Below are 20,876 nucleotides of genomic sequence, written 5' to 3'. Positions count from 1 at the left end.
CATACTATAACATTCTATCGACTGCCTATTACAAATGTACAACATATAACATACATAGCGACTGCCACATGACGGTAGTCTCTTTCCCGAGTCAAATAGACCCCAAGTCTGGCTTGTGTGAAACAGGACCAGAACTGGTGTCCCCACGTTAGTTGGCATTCGATGTTCAGTCCCGTATGTGTTTACAAACATTCCCTGCTAGGGTGACCATGGTAAGGAGAGTCCGTTTGATTTTTCATTTTTATAGTTATAGATCACCAGACTACGTTAGAAAATCACTACTATTTTCCATCCCCAGTAAAAGAGGCAGAGGTAAACCGAAAACGAGATGTAAGGACGTAGGTAGTGCTAAAAGATATGATTGAGTGTAAAGTATCCGAAAACAACGTCAAGGATAGGGCGAAGTGGTAGCGAATGTTCTTTCGGGTGCTAATTAGCATAACAAACTAGCGTAAGACAAATACAGTATGATTCTCTCTGTCTATGTTTGAAATGAGACAGTCCCTAAACAAACTATATTTTGCCTCAGAACTATATTTTTCACATCTAAGACTAAGCCAAGATATTCGAGTTAACCAGATTTGGAAGTTTTTATACTAGGTGGCGGTACTAGTGCCCGACATGCTAATGCGCAATAGATACCCTGCTTTCACCTCTATTGACAGCGACTTAAGTTTCAAGATGACATGTACTGGACCGCATCGAGCACAGTACCACCACCTTATGGCTCCTCTATACGATGGGCCAACGCCAGCCACTCCAAGGGACGCAGCCATGCGGTAGAATGAGATAGCAATATCACTTGCTCCCTCTAACGCATAAATGCGTCCCTTGGAGTGGCCGGCGTTGGCCCATCGTGTAGAGGAGCCCTTATAGTTTGGTCCTGAGTGGTTTTACAATATTTCCCAAAGCATGGTCACCCTAACACACACCTACTGTTGGTCCATAATCAGATCCGGTTCGTCCCCGATTCCTTTTGATTTTAAGGGTCAATGATTGTCACTATACGAGTACGTGTTCCATTGAGTAAATACTTGGGATTATCGTAGGCTTAAGAGGACTTGAGACGTATTCTTTCAGCGTTCAATATTCAATTTTTGACTATATTTTATTAAGCAGGAGGTCCCGGGTTCGAAACCTGAGTCATATGTATATTCTATAAGAATTTTCTATACTATTAGCATAGTATAAAAATAGGTTACTTACCTGTAGGTATGCTATTTGCATTTCCATAAAAAAATGATACCTGTTTATTGTAGATGACACAGAAACAGGAGCAGTAACAATTACTTACATTAAAACTTTTATCGAAGTCAAAAATATTTTAAATACTTAGTTTTTTTTAGCTTGCCCAGAAAAAAAAGTTATCCATGAAGTGAAAATATAAAATTTACTTTAAGATAAGTACGTACCTAACAGCAAAGGTAAGTAATTGTGGGGATGGTACTTCCCATTAGGACCTCACAAAAGTTTTAGAGCACCATTTCGTAACTAAAACTAAAAAAAACACTTTGATATCATTAAAATACCACAGAATCTCAATGGTCGAATAGTTTTTTACCCATTGAGAGCGAAGCGCGCCAACGCGCCAATGTCAGTCTGGCTTGAGCCGCCGCGCGCATGCGTCGTCAGCCATCTTGCCGTTTCCATGGTTACCGCGCTTCCAAACCAGAGATACGAAAGTCGAAAATAAACAGTGAAGTGTTTTTAATGGGATTTCCTATGAACTATGGTAAGGCTTTTATACTTTTTTTATGCCATAGCGAAATTGCTGTGCGATTTTTTTTATTGCGTACAATCACGTATAGTTTCATTTGACGTAGACATTACGTGTCGGAAAACTCTATCACGTACGCTACTTATGTGCTGTTTTTAAATTTCAACTATTATTGCGCTTGCGTTTTTTTTTGTATGCTATAATGTGTATATAATAATCTGGTTATTTTGTTTAGGTATGTGATTTTTGATAAAAATCTAAACACCTATCAATAAAATATGAGTAGGTAGAGTTAAACCACGAAAAGTCTGCAACGATTTTGATAACATACGCAGTGCAAGTGTTATTTATATATAGTATATAGTTCACGTTTAATAAAAGAACACTTGCACTGCGTGTGCATCAAACTCGTTGCAGACTTGTCTGGGTCTAACTTTACACATTTTATTTTCAATTTACGTGATGTGTGAGTTTTTTACATGACAGTCGGAACTATTTTGACTTTTATTTTAGACAGTACATTTACAAATGTTTTGCTTAATGACTAGGTACTGTTTAAAAGGGAAAAATTAGTTTAATTAAGCAATTAGTGTTTTATTGGATTTTTATTACTATTTTAATTACAATTTAAGTTATTTAGACGCATTTGCATGGCAACCTGCTAGCTAGGGTACTTACTAATATTTTTTATATTTTTGTTATAATTTTATAAAAAAGGAAGGGTAAATTATACGTATAGACCAATTCGTAGCGAATATATACCTATATTAGGGCCGGTACAGACGGACTGCAACTTGACAACGAATTGCAGTAGAGTCGCAATCCGTCTGTGTCGGCCCTTAAAGTCGTGTGTAAGCTCAAATTGAAAACTACAAGTTTTTTAAACAGTTCATTAACAAAGTCCATTGTCACAATATATCTATATAATACCTATGTCTAGTTCTAATATTATAAAGTTACGTAATATTTCTCAAGCGAGAAAACACGCACTACGATTTTAATTTTGTGACACGTTTTAGAATCGCGGATAATACATATTTTTTGTCGTGTATGCGCGCACTTATATATAAACACATACGTTGCATTTCCGCGACAAAATTATCGCACGACAAAAAATTGTAGTGCGCGCTTGGGCTTAGTGGAAGCCATTGAATTGAAGTTAATTAAATTATTTCTTTGATGTTACTGTAGTTGTGTGCAATATAATAGCAGTCAATAAGAAAATGAAAATTGCCTATTTGCAAACTATAATCATAGATCAGTTATACCTATTTGATAATTTTATTTATAATTCTTCTATATTACTTGACATTGTTTCAAAATTAACTGTGACACGTTTTAGAATCGCGGATAATACATATTTTTTGTCGTGTATGCGCGCACTGATATATAAACACATACGTTGCATTTCCGCGACAAAATTATCGCACGACAAAAAATTGTACTGCGCGCTTGGGCTTAGTGGAAGCCATTGAATTGAAGTTAATTAAATTATTTCTTTGATGTTACTGTAGTTGTGTGCAATATAAGTAATAGCAGTCAATAAGAAAATGAAAATTACCTATTTGCAAACTATAATCATAGATCAGTTATACCTATTTGATCATTTTTATTTATAATTCTTCTATATTACTTGACATTGTTTCAAAATTAACTGTAACCATTACTTAAATAATATTGGAAGTTAAAAAAAAGTAACCGTCTTTGTTACGATTCGCGAAAATTCTTATAAAAATGTAGAATCCTATGAAAGAAATACAATTGTGTACAATAATTGTATACTTTAGTATCTTGCCTTAAGTACATCAAAGCTTTAAGTACATTTAAAGCCTAGTCACCCAGAAAAAAAGAAACATTTCTATATGACGATTTTCGTCTCAGAGTGTACTAGGTACTAGTAGACCATCATTCGGACTTTGTTGTTGATTTTAGGCCATATACCTACTTACATTCAACACACAAAGTTCAGAATGTCGGATACTTAATTCCAAACACGGACTCTAATATGATGTAATTATGGGTGATTTTCGAAATCAGCCGTCAATTAAAATAGGTACAATGTACATAGTAGGGAGAACCTGCATACTCCTTTATAGTTATTATATACCTAGTTTTTGTTCACAATGTTAGTGTCATCGTCATAAGTATACCCTAGGCTACGAACGATTGTGCTGAAATTAATAAGGGAACATACCCATTCTACGTGATCCATTGGCTTACCTATTGTATCAAGTAATTATTGCTTAAGACTCATTTTTAACGTGGTCCCTTTAGAATCTTAGCCGGTTTACTTTATTTTTAATATCGACCAGCAATAACTACTTTCCTGACACACAACACTTTCCCGTCACAGTAACAGGATATATGGCCAAGTCACAGCATAAAGGTCCCAATTGGTACTGGAATCCCGTTAGATAGAACCTTGTGGAAATTAAGTGGTATGACGGTCAGGCTGTTCGGTTTGAGCGCGTTGGTGAGTCGAACTTTGTACAGAACCCCTAGTGTAGATTGTGTCTATTGCTGTATGAGATTTTGAACGCTAGCGTTGATGGTGAATCAACTTTTGGAACACTGATTTCGTGTCCCTTAAGGTAGCCACTGACGAGCCTTCAAACAGTCCAAATAGCGTGGCTGCAATCAGGATGCAGTCCATTTGGATGAATCCATTTAAACGGCATCCGTTTGGAAGGCTCGTCAGTGGCCTGCTTTAGACTCCCTAGCAAGTACCAATCGATTTTTTTTTGTTAAGAAATTAAAAAAATCAAAATGGTTTTTGAAAAATTGGTTTTTCTTAATTGGCTATTAGGGAGTCTAGAGACACGAAATCAAGTGTTCTAAAAGTTGATTAATCCTGATGTCAGTGGGTTCTAGCTAGACTTCTATAATTGTTACGGAATTTAGTTCGTTAACTTACCTATATGTAAAGTGGCTTACTTTAGCGTTCGACTCGAGCGCTGGAATTTGGAATATCCCAGGAATCTGGTGCGGTTAAAAAATGTGAGTAATAAGTAATTCCCATTGCTTACACTATTATACACTACAAATGACCTCATTGTCATACAAAACGAAAACTAAACTTCCATCCAAGCCATTAATTAAGTAAATCACACAACATATCGATTATCGATTTTAGGCCATCAAAATACCGGTAGGTCAGCGGCTAAGGCGTACGGCTTCTGAACCGGAGGTTGTGGGTTCGGACCTTGGGTCCTTCCTTCATCTCGGAACATTATTACATTACTGTGAATCGTAATCCCAATTAGTAAGGCTAAGCGTATGCTGAGACGCAGGCGACGCAGCGCAGCGCAGAGCAGATTGTTGTAAAGTAAGGAACGTCCTTTACCAACGCACACTGTCGTTGGTTATGAATTAAGTTCATTTTAATTGTACTACTTAATGTAACATTATATTGTATAGCTGTCTGTTATCCCTAAAATGAATAAAATGAAATCATTTTCAATTTGCATATAAATTTGTGTTTCTTTTACTGAAAGGAAACTTCATTTTATACAATCTAATATAGGGTATGTGGTCCTCCATATTAATTGGCCTCTCCTAACAAATCAGAAAGAAACAAGGCAATAGAAGTACCTATTATTGCTAAGAGGGCCAATTACCTACGATTGAGTACCTGCTATAACTATAGCAGTCACCCTATATAATTTACTTATCATTAGTTCCATTTGCTTTTCCCTAAAATACGAGTGATATATCGGTGGATTCGTGGGTATAGCAACATATACAGAAATCAGTGCAAACATTTCACATAAATAATTAGCGCACAGGTAATTCACCTAATGTAACTGTTCTTTTTCGCAAAAAACATATATACACATCACCACCTTATTTCAAAGACATAAAGCTCATAACTGTTCACTTATTTACGGCCGCGACTGATAATGAAGTTAGTTTTCAACGGTACGATTTGGCAATAGTGTTTGTGAAACGATTTAGTACTTTGTTTGGTTAGTGTTACAGTTTAATTTTGAATGGCATGTGTGTTGCATCATAGCGTTTCACCTCATATGGACGCAACGTACAATAGGTGTATTCAGAGTGTGATACCAATATAGGTACGGCTAGGGTGTGCTCCCGGTACCGGTATTCTATACAAACGCAGTACCGGAACCGGGAATTCCCGGTTCTCGCTATACAAACTCAGTATCGGGAGCATTCCCTAGGTACGGCCAAGGAATTTAATTTCTGTACAGTCAACTGTAAAAATAAGGGTGTAGCCAACTTATTCAAAAATATGTCCCATAATTCTTAATTCGCAGACATAAGAGCTATGGGACATATTTTTGAGATGATTTGTGCACCCATATTTTTACAGTTGAGGGTACCATTTTGTACCTTGTCTCAGTGACAATATAGTATGAGTTCCCTAGCGACTTTCAAATTGATTGTGACATACGTTGAGTAAAAATTTTAATGTCACACTGTTTTTGTATGCAGTATCACTTACTCGTATATGCAGACATAGGCACAGAATAAATAATATTACTATAAGCTAGATGTCGACTACGAAATAACGCGCGTTTTGGTAAGACAACTGATGTATGGAGTTACCATGCACTCTTTCTTTACTTATATTACTCTATGTTTAATTTAAACATTTTCAATTTTATTTCCATTTATTTAACGATCAGGATATTTTTGTACAGATATACATATACTAAATTATAAACACAACATATAAATTTAATAAACATTAATTTCACTTAAAAACTACTAAATCTAAAACTATAAATTACATCTAAACCTAAACTTAAACTAACCTAAAAAACTATTCAAACAACCCACCCCGCATCGCCCCCGGCGCAAAGGTGCCCATCACACTTGCCGCGTTACCGCGTTGAACCGCGATGGACAACCTCTGCGCCAGGAACAACCCGGAGCGGGGGTCGAGACCCCTCTGCCGCAGGCGACGCCCCAGCTCCCCGAGAAAGGTTTTCGCCTCCGCGCACCAACACCCCGATGTCTCCACAGCCAAGGGAACGAACAAGTAGTTCGTTAACCCCGAGTACTTGTCCCTCTTATGGGACGCCGCCTACTCAGCGGCTGCACCTGCCGACCTCACAGTGCGGCCAAGGTGCGTGGCGGCAAATGTGCTGACGCAGGTGGCGTCCCACAAAAGGCACTTTCCTTTCTCCCACGGCACCAGAGTCAAACCGTCCGGCCTTTTGCCATCTGACCGACTGAGGCCCGGCGGCTCCAGCACACACGGGACATTGGCTGAAACCAGCGCCCTTCGAACAATGTCGTTCAACGCGTGGTGGCGTGGGAACCTCCCCGCGCATCGGCAACAGCTCAAAGCGTGGTGCCCGTTACTCTCCACCATGGACCCGCAGATGCATAGATGTGGTTGACAAACATCGCAGCCCAGACGAAGAGCAACGGCCACCCGCAACGAGTCGTCGTCGAGCAGGGTGCCTAAGTTCGGGGAGGGAAGGGCGTGCAGCCAAGCCCCAGATTCTGGCGCCGAAGCCGCGTTCAGTCTGGCTCTTTCCGCACCAGAAGCTTTGCCTAAAAGGCAGTCAGTCGAACAAACGCTTAATCCCGACCTCGTCCCACAAGCGCTGACGGAACGGTTGTTCAGGCACTGACGCACCCGGGTTGAGAGCCTCCCAGGCCGACAACGCATCGGAAGCGAAAGGTATTTCTGCCTTGCCACCATCTAACGATAAAATCTTAGTGACAAGGTCCACGGCCCCCGCCGCCGACGCCAGGAAAGCCGGAAGACACACATCCCGCACGCGCCGTATGCCAATTCCGCCACTCCGTATAGGCAACGAAGCCAAGTCCCACTGGTCTGTATTTAGAGAGACATTCAGCACACCCTCAGCACACTCCTTCACCACCAGGTCGAACGAGTCCATATGGCCGGGGTGCAGCCAGGTAGGTACAGTACGCAGAAAGTACATCACCTTGGGAACGGCAAAGCAGGACCTTAGCAAAGTAAGTGCCACATGAGCCGAGAGCTTTTTCAGCCTCTCACCAGCGGACTTAAGAAGCTGCTCTCTCACCTTGAAGGCTTCAGGTATAGCTGCGGGGAACATCGGGGAACCCAAAAGGTTAAAATTCTGGGTAGATAACTCCTTGAGGCCAGGGAGTAGGGCAGAAAACAAAGAGAAAGAAGGCTGTGAGTTGGCACTGCAAGGAAAAAACTCACATTTACCGGAGTTCACTTCGAGCCCCAGCTCTCGAAAAAGTGGAAGAAGCACAAGCAGGTCCTGTTCGACCTCCTCCGGCCTACCCCCCAGAGTCCCGTCGTCGAGGTACACGAGGGAGGTTACTCTATGTAGGTACAGAAGACTCTTTTTCTTCTTCCTGGCGTTATCCCGGCATTTTGCCACGGCTCATGGGAGCCTGGGGTCCGCTTGACAACTAATCCCATGATTTGACGTAGGCACTAGTTTTTACGAAAGCTACTGCCATCTGACCTTCCAACCCAGAGGGGAAACTAGGCCTTATTGGGATTCGGCCGGTTTCCTCACGATGTTTTCCTTCACCGAAAAGCGACTGGCAAATATCAAATGATATTTCGTACATAAGTTCCGAAAAACTCATTGGTACGAGCCGGGGTTTGAACCCGCGACCTCCGGATTGAAAGTCGCACGCTCTTACCGCTAGGCCACCAGCGCTTCGTAGGTACAGAAGACTCATTCTCTAAAAAAAAAGGAGTCTGTTGCGATCAGGACAGATATGGCCGCTAGGTGGCGACATCGACAGTGCCACGCGCGGCTTATGGCTAGCCAAGTAGCCACCAAAATTGGTGTGGAACGGATGTACTTTTAGCTACCTGTAGCAAAGCGACGAAATCGCGGAGTGAGCCACGGCTGACATAGAATAGTTTTTATCAAACATCATCATCCTATGCAACCAAGTCGCGGGCACGAGTTAGTTTAATAATAAAATGATACCTTTAGGCATTAAGTCCGCCATTTGTACATTTTATTTGTTTTTTTTTTATTCATGATAATCAGTAATCAGTAATCAGTGTATTTATTGCTTTCATAGGTTATACAGGTTGGTACATTGTATTGGTTCAGCTATGAAACCCTGTAGGGCACTGCAATATAACTTAAATCTAACTTAATAACTATTGCTTAAGGCTATCTCTAATACATGCATCATATCATATACATCTTTTAAACAGTTACAATTTTTTTTAAGTTGCGGTATCTAAACTAAACTACTATATTAAATACTATTACTATAATTAACTATCTAAGAACTCTTGCACTGAGTAAAAACAGCTGTCTAATAAATATTTAGTTATTTTTCTGTTAAATAGAGTATCTTTTTCTTCGTCTCTAATTGTTTTTGGGAGTTTATTGTACACTTTTATACACATTGCATGTGGGCTAGAGGCGTGCATTTTTAGTTTAGATGGCGGCATAGGAATTCTATCTCTAGGGCGTAAGTTAATATTGGTAGGGTTTTTTGCTGCAGGGAAAAACTGATTGTACTTTCTTAAAAATTTACATAGTTCGAATATGTACAAGGATGTCAGAGTCATAATGTTGAGCTTAGGAAAATGTGGCCTGCAACTATCTGGTTGGTTTATATTAACTAAGATCCTTATACATTTCTTTTGTAATAAAAAGAGATCGTTAACATTTGTACTGTTGCCCCATATTATAATACCATACCTTAGCCACGACTGGGCGAATGCGTGATAGGCACAAAGAGCTGTGTTCAGATCGGTATGCTTTTTTATTTCCATTAGTGCATACGTAAAGCTGGATAGTTTTGAAGCTATTTTTTGTATGTGGAGTTTCCAATTCATATTTGTGTCAATTTCAAGTCCAAGAAGGTTTGATGAGTCGATACATTCCAATGTCTGGTCCTGGTAAGTGAAATTTATATTTAAATTACTTTTTTGATGTGGCTTATAATGCATAATTTTCGTTTTGTCTAAGTTCAATTCAAGGTTGTGAAGATGGAGCCAGTCAACAACTTTGGAAAGAGTGTTGTGTAAAATGGAGTTTACGTTGTTATTATTAGTAGAATAAGGGAACACTATAGAAATATCATCAGCGAAAAGGACACAAGTATGATCTAGTATTTTGGGGAGATGGTTTATGTAAATTAAAAATAAGAGGCACCCTAGATTACTACCCTGTGGTATAGAGCCTGACAAGATTTTCTTTTCTGATTGTACATTTTCTATAACTCTAGTGTGAGGATTGTGGTACTCTACTTGGACTAACTGTGATCGATTTGACAGGTAAGATTGGAACCATTTGTGAGTAATACCTCTCACGCCTATGTTATAGAGCTTGTCCAGTAATATTTTATAAGACACTTTGTCATAGGCTTTGCTCATGTCCAGTAAAATACCAACGGCATATTCCCTGTCACACCTGATACACTTAAATACATTTTATAAATTACATAAAACTCGCCAAACTTATTTTGTGCAATAAAGTTGTATTCATAAACGTCTAGTAAAGTTAACAAGCCGATAATAATCGTTTGTCCCTTTCCATCATACCAATACGTCGGAAAGGGACAAATGATTATTATCGGCTTGTCAACTTTAGTAAACGTTTATGAATAAGGGGGTAAATAAATAATACCTTCCTATTTGTCTCCGCTGGACATTCATATGAATCATTCCTATCTGTCGCAGCTTAATGTATCGCATTCACGTGGGGCGGGAACAAATGGGAATACACCAATATGTCTAATGACAAAGCGCATCCTAAAGCCCTTTTCATTAGTACTTACCGTCTTTTTTTAATTCAAAAACTGTCTCAAATACCAAGGTCTTTACAACATGGCGCCTCACGTTTTGTCCAGCTGACTGAGCACCAAGGATTTCTTATTTTAAAATCGTGCGATAAAAATCGGAGAAAAACTTATTCTGTCACGAGCGATGCTGTTGTCATCGTTTACCGAGGTTTCACTGTTAAAACCAGTATAAGTGTAACCGCGTCACAATAAATAATAGTACTAAGTACAGAAGACTCACTCCCTAACAAAACGCGTCTGTTACGATCAGCACAGATATGGCCGCTAGGTGACAGCGCCACGCGCGGCTTATGGCAAACCCCAAAATTGGGGCCGACGAATGTACTTTTAGCTACCTGTAGCAAAGCGACGAAATCGCGTAGTGAGACACACAGCCATAAGTGTGACCAAGATGGCATAGGTACGCGATACGATCCCGCCATATTTTCTCCGAATTCTTCCGAACCCCTGCGAAACCTATTCGCATCGTGTCTCTCGCTCACTCGCTCCTCTCCTCACGCTCGGCCGGCTCATTCGAATCATGGGTGGGAAAGAGCGTTTAAGGAACACTGAGATAGAGATGAGTTACTGAGCGAAATGAGCGAGTTAAAACTGTACTGAGTTGAACAGTGAGTGAGTTCAGTCAAATGATACAGGGCGCGATTCGCGAAATGAATTAGAGATTTACTAGATACGATATAGTAAAGATATGTGACGTCCCGCGGAAAAAGGTACCTTATGGCGTTTGGCGCTTACGCTATTATTAACGCCGCTTCAATATTATTGCGGCGCTATGCGATGTAAACGCCGGCCGCCATAAGGTGCCTTTTTTCGTGGGACGTCACTTATCTTCACTATTTCGTATCTAGTCAATCTCTAATTCATTTCCCGAATCGCAGCGCCAGCCGCCATAAGGTACCTTTTGCAGTGGAACGTCTCATATCTTTACTATTTCATATCTAGTGAGTCTCTAATTCATTTCCCAAATTGACCCGACAGTTAAATCATTCACTCGTGTACGACACATACATATATGTCTATAATTAGGTACCTTGCACGACTTTGTAGAATACGTGTAACACCGCCTTTACCTACCAGCAATTTTGATGCTGATAAAAAGCAATATTATGTACTTATAGGTAATACTATGATCAGTCTCTCGACATTCTATTTATCCAGGTAGGTATATATACACTACCAAAATAAATAGCGACATAATAGTTAACTTCGCACTATGATGTCAAGTCAACAGGGGCCAAATTCGACATGTACTACCTACTGTCAGATTTCGCATCCACGTCAAATCAACAGTTGATTTTATTGCATACTGAGTGTTGATTCCATCAACGGTGGATAATATAATTTGGTACAACCAAAACTCAACTCTAAACTAAGCGTGCTTCGGTTCGGTTTGCTTGTCACCCTAACTGTGGATTATTAATGTCAAATTTTGACATTGTACGTATTCGAGAACTTATGATTTTTCCCACATCACCGGGAGATCAACACGATACGTCAAACGTCGCTTGTCGAATAGGGATCCAGGCCACTGAAAAATCAACCTTAACTCACCCACGCCACCACGCACCTTAACACCCACCCCTTAACTTAGCAAAAACGTTAAAACTCCCACACCAGCTATTCTAAAGAACCTTTATCAACAAGTAAGGTGAACGTACTAGTGCTCAACATGCTAATGCCCAATAGATGACACCTTGCTATCACCTCTATTGACAATGACTTAAGTCTCAAGGTGACATGTACTGGGACCGCGCCGAGCACCAGTACGTTTACCTTATAGGGAACAAAATTTTATATGCAGATCAGTAACAAAATATTAAGTTTGTCATGTATCGGATACGTAATAGTTACAGCCGCATTTTATAATTTGGTGTTAAGTAACCTTGTGATTCAAAGTAAGCAGTTAGGTGTTATGCCTTATTGCGTAAGACGCGTACTTAAGTTTTTTATCATTTATTTGAATTGTAAATACTAAACTGTGTTGTGATCGTCAAGAATCGGTAAGCTTTTTGTACATCTTGTGATATAATTTAAAAAACATGTACAATCAGAGTCAAACACCATTAAATATATCGGAGCGGCTAAGATGCTCGCAAATATTTGAACATGCCTCTATCGATTTTTTTTTTAAAGCACAGACAAATGTATTACATTAAAACAATCATAAGTACATAGGCAAAGGGTTAGGTTCAACATATGTGGGTAGGGTAGAAAAGTGGTTTCAATCGATGTGTGGAAGGGCGGCACCGTCGTCGAACCCAAGCCACCTGCCTCTATCTATTGTCTAGACTGCTCTAGACGGTAGAGTCTTTGAGCACCTCGGCCCTTCCGATATATCTGATAGCGACTGTACGATAGAGTCTTTTTTTAAATTCTTAATTTTTATAGAGGCTTTCATACACTCGTGGTGACGATGCCAGCCTCATAGGAGAGTTCACGTGTGTAACTCTCAGACCTTAATTCAAGATATTTTTTATAATACGTACCTAAACATTTTCTCAGCCCATTCTGATAGCGGTTGAGAAAGCAAAATATTCAAGGATAATGCACTGTCCAAAATATTTCCTAAAATGTTTTTCCGCTCGACTTGGCCTCTAGTGCATTCTATAAATATGTGGACTCTGTTAAATGATCACATAGGTTTATATCTCTTTTTTTCATGAGGTGATAAAATTTATTACACGGAATATGTCCCGAACGCAGACGTAGTACACACGTTACCGTCTCCCTAGTCCTCCCTAGTAAGCAAGGAATCTAAAAAGTGATATTTTCCTTTGAAGGTAACTCTTCACACTGTGCGAGCTACCTACCATGCGAGTGGAACTTCCAATGAACTTGTGCGGTGTTAACAAGCGATGTAAGTACATACTTGCGATTTTATAGCAGCGTTTTATTGGCTCCTTGGTCCAATCAAATTGATTTCACAGGTATATTTACAACTACTATGGGCCCGATTCGGATTTTGAAATAGATATCTATTAGATATCTTTTAGACATCACCAAGATACGATAACGATATGTTTAAGATCTAACCTGTCAAATTTGACATTTGCGCGATTCTGGAGATACTCTTGAACGATTTCCACAGGATATGACTGATACATAGAAACGAAATACCAAAGGAAATTGGCTTTAATTAACTAGAAGTATGCATAAGATAAATTAGACACATAGGATAGACATTAGGTTTCTAAAACGCGTATGTCAATATCATAAACAATATCTAGAAGACAAAGGAGATTATATGTCAATGACTTAGAGATCCAATTCACATCTATCTATCTTACTCTATCTAACGTAAAAGTGACATTGGTTGCCCGAATTTCGCTGCAAAAGAGAAATTGATATCTAAACTATAACGTATCTAGAATGGATCTAGTACGTGTCGTCTCTTGTGAATATCTTGAAGTTCGAATACAGCAGTATGAACTCTGCTACTTACTACTACTATGTAAGTATGTAAGTAAGTAAATACTTTATTGTACGGAAGAGAGGAATAAAGGTACATCAGATAGAACATAAATATAGTAAGGGTGAACTTATCCCTAAGAGGGATCTCTTCCAGTTAACCTATGAACCTGAGTAGCTGCCTAAGTAGACGCTGAACAACAAAAAGAGCATCAAAATCAACTGAGCCCATTTTTTTTTTTATTAAGTACTGTCGTTATAATTAAGTTAAAAAGGTTTACTTGTAATAAAAAATATAAATATGTACAACAGTAATTACTATATAGAATAAACGTTTCAAGATTATATTTAAAAAAAGTCATGTTTTGTATTGCCTCAAAAATCTATTACTAGGAAAATCGATAAGATTATAACATAAACATTTCTTCTTCACCTGTCGGCGTTCTATCTCTGAAAATGCACCGCCGCCTACCGCCCACCGTCGCGTTCCTAACCAATCTAGACCTTAACCCAAGTAGTTAAAATTGTATTTCGATTGCAGCTGTGCTTACTTATAATATCTAGGAAAGATAGTGTGTCATATCGAGGTAAACTCGGCACTGCTATCATGCCAGTATCGTCCTAGCCCTAGAACGATACGCTCGCTATTTCCACAAGTGTCATTTACTTAAAAAAAATCTCCGACTTTAAACTTTTGAAATTCGAATCTCCGCATCTGGATTTCAGTGCGCCGCGTTGTATATCGAAATTCGCGAATCTCGAAAGTTCATTTTCGCGTTTCCGTCGCGAAGTTTTCAAACTTTGTCGTTTTGAAGTTCTTTTGAGTTTGGAACTTCGCGCTTCGGTCTTCGCGCGTTTCATCTACGGTAAGTATTTTGGGTGATATTTTTGATCAAAATATTTGTATGTATTGGATTTTACTCTTTTGGGCTGTATTGCATTTGTATTATACTATTTCGATTCTGGTATTACATTTGACTATGGAAAAATACGTAACCGCTGGGTTACGCAGATAATTATCTCTCTTCATTACCTTAATACCTCAGAGACACCTTAGAGAATACCTCATGGGGCTTATGGCATTAAGTCCGACTATTGTATTGTACCTAACGTTTTTCTTTAGCCTACATAGAAACCCTAAAAAGTGCATACCAACTTAAATATGCTAATCCGAAACCGTTCAGAATAAATCTTATATCAGTACTTACCTACTTAAAAGATACTAAGTCAGAAAATCCCAAAAAAGTAACTTCTGAAACGTTGTAAGTACTTACAAAAATTCTCCAGTCTTTCTTTTGATACTTGTAGGGGACACTGGGGAGACTTGGTCCTAGAGGAGACTTGGTAACCTGTATTGGTTACTAAAAGTAACCAATTTAGGCCATTTTTTTATTTATGAGAATTAACTATGTTTTTATAATTTTATTTACGTGACTATGCCTCCCTAGTATCCCGAATCGATGAAGTCTACGAAGTATGCCCTGAAATATTTTTTAAATATCTATATAGTTGTAGGACTATTTTTGTAAGTCTGGCTGCTCAGCGATTTATCGTATTTAGTAATCGTGTCACTTGTTATTTTTAATATTATATTACAACTAGCTCAGCGAATTAAAAAAAAATTATTGCTAACATGCATGTTATGTAAAAATATGCGACCGTGTAAGAAAATGTTATAGTACGGACACATTATGTACCTATTAAAAAATTAATTCATTAAAATTAGCAGGTTAAATTAAAATTCCGAAAGAATACGTTTACTTGTAGGCTATCTAGTTTTTTCAACAATTTCGTTTAAATATGATCATCACCACCAATGTGACTTAAAATTTTTAAGACTTCAATATAACACAAAACTCTATTCTTTTCCTCATTTTTTTAAAATACGGTAATATTTTAACTAGAATTTTTTTATAATAAAAAAGCATAAATGAGTATCCATTCCGTTATTAATTTACCTCTTAGGTACATTCTCATCAATATATTTTCGGTTGTAAGAATTTCGAACCATTAGAACCATGTACAAAAGAATTCACATACTCTTTGAATGTAAGACTGTTCTAAAACTATGAATGCTAATTTATTCGCATGACGTTATGCTTGTCTACAAGTATTTTCCATAACAAATTTAAGATTAATATACTTATTTGTACTTAGCACGATGAAGCGGAAGAATAAAACCATTTCAAAATTATACTCATTATATAAGACATTCAAAATAACAGGCGCCCCTGTTTCACCAACGTGACAGGTGCGACAATTGTAAAACATCACTGTTGCTGACGTCACAGGCATCCATGGGCTATGGTTACCGCTTACCATCGAGCGGGCCGTATTCCTGTTTGCCACCATCATTGTATTATTAAAAAACTTTATTATATCGGAAAAAAACATATATTTCTCTTGCTAAGTTTATGACAATTGTCACAAGAAACACTACAATTGTCACGAAATTCCGACATATAACTCAGTACCTGTCAAGAATTAAGTATGTACCTACAATTCTTCTAAATCTTGGACAATTGTCATAAACTTAGCAAGAGAAATATATGTTTTTTTCCGATATAATTAAGTTTTTTTTAATAATACAATGATAGTGGCAAACAGGAATACGGCCCGCCCGATGGTAAGTGGTAATCGTAGCCCATAGATGCCTGTGACGTCAGCAACAGTGATTTTACAATTGTCGCACCTGTCACCGATGTGATATTGGGGCCTGCTTACCACGACTGCCTTAGCAGTGTCAAACTGACATATTCGCTCGCTTTACGAATACGGCGAATACCCCACTAGTAAATAAACTTTGAAATTTTACCAAAATGCGTTAAAGCTCTTTTAGACGGTGCGAGAACTCGCATGCGGTATTTAATAATAGTCCTCAATGTAACTAAAATCGCATACGAGTTCATGCGCCATCTAAATCAGACCTTATAAAATCAAAAAATACGGCAAATATTCGATAACGGATGTGGAATTTTATTGTTTTAAATTAAAATAGACCTTATAATGGCGACCCATACAAAATGAATGTATGTAGACTATCTAAAGCAGGCCACTGACGAGCCTTCCAAATAGATGCCGACAATGGATTCATCCAAATTGACGCCTTTTGAATTAATATTAAACATTGTACGTTTTTGTCATTCACGGACCGATTTTGGATTGCAGCCACGCTATTTAGACTGTTGGAAGGCTCGTCAGTGGCCACCTTAATATTAGTGTAATATCGTTCCAGAAGTTAAACAACCAACGGACCTCAACTAATAACGCACTAACGATACGGAATTTCGACATATTCGTTTTATGACATATTCACATACTTATTGTATATTTAGCCCGAGAGAGGATTTTTGTAGATACTCAAGACAGTCAGATTAAGATATGAGTGATATTTTACAAGCTTTTATTTAGTTTCACCTGACCGTTGTCTGTCTGTTGTTAAATTTGATCCACTTCCCGGTTTCCGATTGAGCTGAAATTTTGCTTGCTTGTATAAATCGGATGACAATGCAGTATTATGGTACGATCGAGCTGATCTGGTGATGGAGACAGGACGTGGCCATAGGAACTCTGTGATGAAACAACGCAATCTAATTGTGTTAGGGGTTTTTAGAATTGTCTCGATGAGTATTAGTTGTCTGTCGTAAGAAAAGTACAGTCAGCGATAAAGGCTTGTACCAAATATGAAAGTTTTGCCAAAAACATAATTATTTCTACCCGAGTCTGCCTTCACCATTTTTAGCCGTCTATACGTTGATCCGTTGGTTGGTATAAGTATGGGATTGGCGGGGGTCAAAAAATCATTATGGTCTCTAATCTGACAATTATTTGTATGTATTATCTTTATCTGACGGTTATAATGCGATAATCGGGTTGCGAAAGTGTTCAATTAGTATAACTAGAAATATAATACCTATATATATCCATTTATGTATGTACTTGATGCTAAAGCTATTTAACTTTTATCACTCCAAAGCTATTAGCTTCTGTATTTTTTTATTAGTTTACTTCGAGTAAATTCGATATTGAAATATTTTATAACTTCATTACAATGAATTATACAATACAATTGCCGTTTTCAAATAATTTAAACAAATGGAATTGTCATAAAAAATTTGCTCGTAATCCATTACATTTCCTATTTTAAGTTTTTTTATTACTTATGTTACAACAAAGGACAAAGAAAACATTAAAAAATTCAAATGACCGTAAAAAACAATTTGATATATGTTATAAACAAATTGAATTGTATGGTGAAATAAAATAATTTGATTTGCTAGTTGAACTAAATTGTCATAAATAAAGTAAAATGGCATTACAAATGTGGTGTATGGAAGTGTAAAGGTATCGCGAGTCACGGTCCGTGCTTGCGGATAATAGGCTGTGGACAGTGCCCTAACATACATACATACATTGGTATACGAATATGTGGAGGAGAGTGGGGCAAAGGGTGACGCTAGACAACAACAATACTGTACCAGGCGTGGCTCACTCCGCGATTTCGTTGCTTTACTACAGGTAAGTAGCTAAAACTCCATCCGATCGACCCCAATTTTGGGGTTTGCCATAAGCCGTGCGTGGCGCTGTCGCCATCTAGCGGCCATATCTGTGCTGATCGTGACAGACGCGTTTTTTAGAGAGTGAGTCTTCTGTACCTAGTACTATTATTTATTCTGTGACTGTACTAAAGTATAGGTTGACCCAAAATAACGTTGAAATTTTTTTTGTTGCCGTATATTGTTGATAGAATTAACAAACTGCGTTTGTGTTTTAAAGCCAAAGAAGAATATTATAAAGATAATACTTTATGTTTTAGTTAAATGATTGTAGTTTTAATTTTAAAAACATTTCATTCTTATTTTAATTACATAATAAATCTTCTCGATACCAAAAATTCTTAAAATATCTTGCTACTACATAATATGGTGGCAGCATTTCTCCTCTAAATTGCAAGACAGATAACCAGACACCATTAAAACAGATAATGATCAATGCCACCGTTTTAAAATGTACATTCTAAAGAAAACCGAAGCGTTTCAGCATACCCCAGCCTCCCCTTTTCGTAGGCTCGTATCGTACGCATGTGGAACAGGTCATCACAGTGGTTACGCAAAGTGGTTACCACCAGAGTGGGGGGAACGTAAATCGAGAACAAAACAAAAACACATCGTGGCTTGCAAATTTCGTCTCGAAGCTCATTGGGTCTAATCTTGGTTCTTCTAGCGCCATCTACATCAGCAATCAAATTCGAAACTCGAGTGTCTGAAGAGGTCCGCCGGACGGTATCGGCCTGTCAGTTAGAACAAAATTTTGACAGTTCCGAACAACTGACAGGGCGATATAGTCCGGCGGACTGTTAATCAGTTGGCCCCCTTTAGACTTGACACATCTTACATTATTTATAATCTATTAATAGACCGGGGTTTAGGCAGACCGAAAAGAAGATAGCGGGACGATTTGGACGCATTCTACCCCGGAAGGGAAAGTGCCGATGACAGGGGTCGATTTAGGTCTGTTTGTCTGTATGTATGTTCGCGATAAAGTAAAAAACTACTGAACGGTTTTCATCTATCAATAGAGTGGTTCTTGAGAAAGGTTTAGGCCCACTAGCACCATCCCACAAACCCGGGGTTAACAGGTTAAACCTGGAGTTATCATGGTTACCAGTACAATTTGACACTGGTTTAACCGCTTAACCCTGGGTTAGTGGGCTGGTGCAAATGGGCTTTAGGTGTAAAATTTGATAAGGATCTACCCGTGCAAAGCCGGGGCGGGTCACTAGTCTTCAAATATGTATAAATAAATAAGAGAGAGGGTTTTAAAAATGTTGAATTTTCCATGCATTTTATTGAACCGTCTAAACGTAGCTTTTATAAAATTAGGTAATTGAATTCGACTGTTCGAATGGCGACGTTAAAAATAACCTTTCACGTGGATATGCATAAATGTTTTTTTGCATTTTAAAGTTTTATTCCGAAACCGTGTATAGTCGCACCAATAGAAATCTGCAGCGGATTTGATAGCCTACGCAGTGTAAGTGTTTATACATCATAATTTCATAGAAGTTTGACGTTTAAAATGACACTTGCACTGCGTGGGCTATCAAAATCACTGCAGACTTTTTACGGTCTGACTATACATATACAATATAAAACTATTCATGAGTCCGCTGAAAATAAAGTCATTAAATATGAGTAATAATGATTATGCAAATTTCGCTTTATTAGTTCTGACAGTTTGAAAAAAAAACACATTTTACTGGTAGGAAAGTACGTCCATAATTAAATAAATGTGGCTTTCCATCACAGAAGGGTCCTTATGCTTCAAGTGCAATAAGGACCTATTTAACTAAAATTCCAAAAGGAATTCTGATAGACTGGTCCTTATTTTACACATGAAGCATAATATAAGGACCCTTATCTGATGGAAAGCCACAAATTAACTACTTAAGCCTTGTACCTAGTGTGTTTATGAACAAGAAGGTTAGACATAAACATTACAACCATCTAGTGTAATAGCCTTAAACTAGCTAAGAAGCAATAATTTCAAGTATTTAGAGCCATCCGCTACGCTCAGGTGCGCGCCGTGTGAAGCGGGCCTAAGGCGGTGGGGCGGAACATTTCGACTTACCATTACGTTTGTGGGCGCCCTAATTTCTGGTAGATCTTATCTAAATTGTCTACAATTACATGTATTGACGGAGTAATGATGTTTACTTGTATTCAAGCACTCTGACTTCACGAATAAAAGCGTAATGAAATTAAGCCTAAGCGCGACTTGCCCCATCCCAATAACCCGGAGTTAAGCGGTTAAACCGTTAACTCAGCGTCAAATTGTACTGGTAACCCCGGGTTAGTGGGATGGTGCAAGTGGACCTAAGTAATTTTACAAGCTTTTATATAGTTTCACCTGACCGTTGTCTGTAATCAAATCTTGCAAGTTAAATTTGATCCACTTCCCGATTTCCGATTGAGCTGAAATTTAGCATACA

General features: G+C 38.3%; 1 protein-coding gene across 1 annotated transcript in view; it reads left to right on the top strand.

Moving 5' to 3' along the window:
* The first annotated feature begins 1,587 nt into the window (after positions 1 to 1,587).
* The window catches only part of LOC134678441 (prion-like-(Q/N-rich) domain-bearing protein 25), a 34,864-nt gene continuing 15,575 nt past the window's right edge, over positions 1,588 to 20,876 (top strand). Inside the window, exon 1 of the mRNA XM_063537018.1 lies at positions 1,588 to 1,732. Coding sequence (XP_063393088.1) covers positions 1,621 to 1,732 — 112 coding nt within the window. The 5' untranslated portion in view covers positions 1,588 to 1,620. The remainder of the gene's footprint in view (positions 1,733 to 20,876) is intronic.

This window comes from Cydia fagiglandana, chromosome Z (genome assembly GCF_963556715.1).
Source record: "Cydia fagiglandana chromosome Z, ilCydFagi1.1, whole genome shotgun sequence".
Taxonomy (NCBI): domain Eukaryota; kingdom Metazoa; phylum Arthropoda; class Insecta; order Lepidoptera; family Tortricidae; genus Cydia; species Cydia fagiglandana.
This window is presented reverse-complemented; position numbering and strand designations above follow the sequence as displayed.